Source organism: Pundamilia nyererei, unplaced genomic scaffold (genome assembly GCF_000239375.1).
Source record: "Pundamilia nyererei isolate P.nyererei 1_Seehausen unplaced genomic scaffold, PunNye1.0 scaffold00023, whole genome shotgun sequence".
NCBI classification, from domain to species: Eukaryota; Metazoa; Chordata; class Actinopteri; order Cichliformes; family Cichlidae; genus Pundamilia; species Pundamilia nyererei.
Genome location: NW_005187424.1, coordinates 4,471,744 through 4,477,249, shown reverse-complemented (window position 1 = coordinate 4,477,249; position 5,506 = coordinate 4,471,744). Strand labels below are relative to the sequence as shown.

Sequence of the window (5,506 nt, the reverse complement as noted above, 5' to 3'; positions counted from 1 at the left end):
TTTGCACATGTCGAGGAGCGTGTCAGGCTACATTTCACTGTGTATTATACTTGTATAACTATGCATGTGACAAATAAAGAACCTTGAAGGTTGCTGGTTCAATCCCATGCTCTGTCTCTCTGTGTCCTTGGGCAAGACACTTCACCTACTTAGAGATAGCAGCCTTGCTTCTGTCACTCTGCCCCAGGGCAGCTATGGCTATAAATGTAGCTTGCCTCCACCAGTGTGTGAATGTGAGAGTGAATGAATAGTGGAATTGTAAAGTGCTTTGAGGGTCTTGAAAAGTGCTGTAAAAATGCAAAGATGTTATTTATTTTACTGCTCTTTGCACTAAATCACACTATTGATTTAGGTTATGCCCCTCAGCAGCCCCTAGTCCCACATGTGGGAAATTAGTTTTGTTACAGCAGAAAGTGGACAGTGCAATGTTGCAGAGCAAAAATTAAGAACAAAAAAACACTGGAATAGAATAGGAATAAGATACTGTACACAATAGAATTGAATAAATACATATACCATATACAACAAAATAAAATACAATGTTGTTAGAAAAATAGAATTGCACTTTGTGCTATTACACATCTTTGGATGTGTGTGTTTGGTCAGCTGCAAAGTCTTTGTTGTGGAGTCTGACAGCAGTAGGAAGGAAAGACCTTCGAAATCTCTCCGTCCCACATCGTGGGTGCTGCAGCCGTCCACTGAAGGAGCTGCCAATTAACCTGACCTGGTGAGGTGTGGATGAAGACATACCTGATGCAGGCTTTTGGAAAGGCACACCAGTATTTGCATTAGCTAAATTAGCTGGTACCACAAACTTATTCATGTGATACATTAAAGGGGTGGACCCTGGGCTCACTTTGTGAGGTGATAACCAGCCTCGTGTGACCGTTTATCTTGATCTCCAATGTCAGGGTAAGTGAAACCTGTAACAGATAACTCACTTTATAATATAGGGTCCTGGCATTAAGCAGAAATTAAACAAAAATAGAAATAACAGTGAAAAAAATACAAAACAAAAAATAGAGGCAAGAAAACCTATCCATGAACCTAAAACCATAAGAGGACTCTAAACAACAAACTAAAGGATAACAATCAAACGTGAGGTGTGTAACAATAAACATTAATTCAAAGTCTAAAATACTAAGACTTCCCAACCATATCAGTGAATGCTTTTAAATTACATGATTGTCTCCAAATAAATGAAAAACTAAATAGGTTTTTAGAGGCCTAATTTTCTCAATGACAAACTGCTGTATGCTCACACTGTGTTTTTACAGTTATGGTATTACATTACATTTCTAAATGGCACTCACATGCTACATCAACAAAACTGAATCTTCATCAGAGATTGTAAACAAAGTCCAGAGTCTGAATCCTGGGTGAACAGGTTCAGAGAATCTGGTTCTGAAGGTGTACATGTGTTTCAGTTTGTTACATGAGACGACATAGTAAGACAGAGTTCCTGCATGCCAGTCCAGAAACACTCCTAGTTTGGGACAGCCATCAGGGAGTATGTATATTTTTAAGCCATTATGTACTACAAAGTACCAAAAGCCTAGAAGATACCTGCAACTACAACTCCAGGACTTTTCATTGTACCCAAGCTTGCACATGTCACTGTTTCCTTTCCTTTCAAGTTGGCTGTAGCAAACGCCAACAGAAACAACAGCAAGCCAGGAAGCACTCAAGTCTAGCTCCCAGTAACAGCGCCCATTCAGCTCCTCTCTGCACAAAACCTGAGGTAACTTACTGAATCTCTCAGGAAGGTCAGGATATAACTGTGTCTTTCCTCTTTTCACCTTCTTGTTTCCTTCAGACAGAACGAGTTCACAGTGTGCTGTGTTTGGATCCAGGGTGAGGTCACGGGAATCTGATGGAGAGAACAAGACCTGATCAATTTCGTTATTGATGACGATGTCAGTGACTCCTCCTTAATCTCTGTCCTCAAACCTCAGTGATAGGTTTATCTAGGCACAAACTTATTCCTGGAACAACCAAGACAATCCACTACAATGGCAAAAGCAACACACACAACACCAGAGCTCCTTGTGTGATCTCGTGCACGAGGGAGACTACCGAGACCAAGCCTGTTCCAACCGCTTGAACCCCAGTCACTCATATGACATATGACGTCTTAAATAGGCATACATGTGGACAAAGAGTACCGGTCTGTGTGTACGTGTAGGTATGCGTGTGTGTGTCAAAGGGTGACCCTGTGAAGGCTCCTCAGACCTGTTGGCGCTGGGGAGTCCTGCAGTTCATCTAAACAAAAGGCTCTTATACTTAAACAGATACAGATGTGGTTACTATACCATATTATCAGAAAGAGATGGTACAACCTCTCTCATGACCTTAGGATATGTGTGGTATGCCAGAACACTCAGAAAAAGGAGTGAACGTACTCCTCTTTTTATGGTACACAGAGCCTTTGCAGACTACTAAGGATCAGACCTTCTATCATTATACAATCGATTATATACCTCTAAGCATATATGATTATGTTTGTTAGTACAAATGACAATTCAAAAATATAACCCTAACACTCAGCTTGTCTTCGTAATCTCTGATCCAATGAAGAAATACTTTCAGGAGAACTGAAGGGAAGATCACGATTCTCTCCTGCTAGTCATTAAGATCTTTGTACAAACTTTAATTATGATGATGGATTTAATTTTATATGCATGTTTCTCCCCCTTAAAAACTCTGCTTCACAGTTTACTGCCTTTGATTACAATTCATACTTTTCATCACTGCATCTTATGCGAAAACATGGGATGGTCCTCTTTAACTGTGGAGGTCTGGAAGGAGCAAAAATGACAAAAAAATAATATATTTTTTTTATTAAATACAACCAGCATGTATTCAATCTGTCAGTCTTAAAAACTTTTCAGGCGGGTGCCATGCTGAGTGGAGAGGTTCTGTGTTTACATACATGGAGAACCAGCTGCATTTACTTTCTGATATAATTTTCCATTTTTAATTATGCTGCTATAGGTGTAGGCTGCTGGGGGATTCCCATGATGCATTGGGTGATTCTTCTTCACCCTCTATGTGTTAATAGACCTCTCTGCATTTAATTATTGGTTATCATTAATTTCTGGCTCTTTTCCACAGCATGTCTTTTGGCCTGTCTTTCTCCCCTCACCTCACCCGGTTGCGGGAGATGGCCGCCCCTCCCCGAGCCTGGTTCTCCTGGAGGTTTTTTCCTCTTAACAGGCAGTTTTTCTTTCCCACTGTTGCACATGCTCAGTGGGGTCACCTGATTATAGGGGTTTGCAATGTTGTATCATTGTAGGGTCTTAGCCTACTTAAACTTAAATTGAATTAACCCCAAAGTGACAAAAGGGAAAGTCAGTTATTGATTTTTTACTACCATTGGTCTTTCCTTCACAGTTTCAGATAGATATCAACATCCCAAAATTGATCCTGTGACCAGTTAAAGTTGTAACCAATCACGCTATTGAGGAAAAAATTTTAAACCATTCTTTGGCAGAAGGGAGAAGAAAAAGTGTGAAAGTACTTACACCACATCAGATCACTTCTGTCCCTCACAGTTTCCACCTCATTGATAGCAGGCCCCAAGAAATCATCAGTGACCAGGTCAGTGTTCCTGTAGTGGTAGATACTTGCTCCTTCGTATTTGTCATTTCCAATGGCTGCTACAAGGCGATAAAATCTGCTGCTATCCTTCAGAAGTTTTGCTTTTTTAATCATTTTGGCTCTTACACCATCAGAGAAATACCATTGATCCTGGGCAGGTGGAGTGTTACCACTGCCCAGTTTCATTTTATCCAAGTAGTCAGACATGTTCTGCAGATATGGGTGAGTGGATTTCAGGGAGGTGAAAGCAAAGCAGAGAACTTCCTTTTCTGTATTAAACACCTCTCTGTCAAGCTTGGACTGATCTGAGATGATCTTTATTCCTTGCAGAATTTTTACAATGCAGCTGATGTTGTTGATTTCTTTCTCTTGATATTCAATCCACTTGATTAATCTCTCCTGACTGAAAGGTGACTTGTCTCTGTCATCAAACACTTTCACTAATTTCTGCGTATCCTCTTTACCTTCCCTGATGGAGAGAAGTCTCTCAGCCATTGTCTGCTGGAGTGAAGATCTGTAATACTCGCAGAGCTTCTTGAATCTGATCAACTTTTCTTGTATCTGTGGAAAGGTTCTCACCACTATGTCCTCCAGCAGATCATTGCATCTTATTTCCACATTATGGAGATCCTGTAGGATATCTTCAGCCTTTCTAACAAGTCCAGGATTGATCTCTTCAATCCTCACCTTGGCTTTGAGATGCAAATCCTTCAGTGGCATCAGTGTGACCTTCAGTGGGACACCATTTTCTTTGTTTTCTCCCAGTAGTTTTGGAAGTTGGTTGACTGTCTTCACTGCATCTTCAAATGTTACAGGGTTGCTTTCAAGAATGAAGTCTCCATAGAATTGGCAGGTGAATTTATCAGTCACAGCTTTTTCTTTATTACTCAGCTTGATGTCAACTTTCCCATTAACATTAAATGAGGGGATCTTGTTTATCACAGTTTCCATACTAGCCTGGGTGTCCTGAATGCTGCTAGCATCCAACTTCTCACTGTCAAACACAACGAAAGCATTTGTTCCATAAAGGATTCCTGTGACTACATGTGTTGCCAAACTCCTCAAATTATCTGTTAGTTTAATGTTCTTGATTTTCTGAGGATTCAGTGTCAGCTGTTTGAATTTGGTGGTAGCTTTGTAGTGAAGTGTGACTCGACTCTGATGTTGAAACTTCTTCTTATTAAGCAGGTACCTGGCTGATCCTCCAACTTTAACCATTCCAGACAGGACACTGAGCTTCATGGAAGAATCAACATCCAGCAGAGAGGACTTGGATTTAAAAGAATCAGATTTAATGACATTCAAGTAAGTACTAGGCTGGTCCTGCTCTTCTGTTCTTTCTTCTTGACTGCTGTCATCCCACAGCTTCACACCTTTAAAACATGAGATCCACAAAGTGGTTAAAAAGAAATACAAATTCCTTAAATATTTTTCCAATAAAATACAGGCAGATCTATCAAAACCATTAGGACAATGGCACAGTCTTGTACGATGTTACATCTCTCTTCGTTTGCATCCCAGTCACGGAAGCGTTGGAGGTAGTTCGTAAGAGTTTACAAGATGACCCCAACCTCAGCAACAGGACCACTCTCAGCATGGACCAAGTGTGTTTGCTTTTGGAACTGTGTCTTCATTCCACCTACTTTACATACAAGGGTCAGTTTTACAGGCAGAAACGTGGGTGTGCCATTGGCTCCCCAGTTTCACCCATCGTGGCCAATTTGTATGTGGAAGAAGTGGAAAAGAGTGAACACCACCAAGTAGGGATGGGTATCGTTTAGGTTTTATCCGATACCGGTGCCAAAACGGTACTTTTGAAACGGTGCCGGTGCTCAAACGGTGCTCAAACCGGTGCTTAAAGAATGGAGAACACAAAATTGGTCCAAAAACCTCTCATGTTCAGCTG

The 5,506-nt window shown here is 40.8% G+C and overlaps 2 protein-coding genes across 2 annotated transcripts in view; one reads left to right on the top strand and one right to left on the bottom strand.

Moving 5' to 3' along the window:
- Positions 1 to 1,874, top strand: part of LOC102211467 (calcium-activated potassium channel subunit beta-2-like) — a 38,958-nt gene extending 37,084 nt beyond the window's left edge. The window contains exon 6 of the mRNA XM_013909315.1: positions 1,817 to 1,874. Within this exon, the coding sequence (XP_013764769.1) occupies positions 1,817 to 1,874 (58 nt within the window). The remainder of the gene's footprint in view (positions 1 to 1,816) is intronic.
- Positions 1,875 to 2,747: 873 nt separating this feature from the next.
- Positions 2,748 to 5,506, bottom strand: part of LOC102211180 (neoverrucotoxin subunit beta-like) — an 8,713-nt gene continuing 5,954 nt past the window's right edge. The window contains exons 2-3 of the mRNA XM_013909314.1: positions 3,553 to 4,973; positions 2,748 to 2,798 (exon numbers count right to left, since the gene is read on the bottom strand). Of these exons, the coding sequence (XP_013764768.1) occupies positions 2,748 to 2,798; positions 3,553 to 4,973 (1,472 nt within the window). The remainder of the gene's footprint in view (positions 2,799 to 3,552; positions 4,974 to 5,506) is intronic.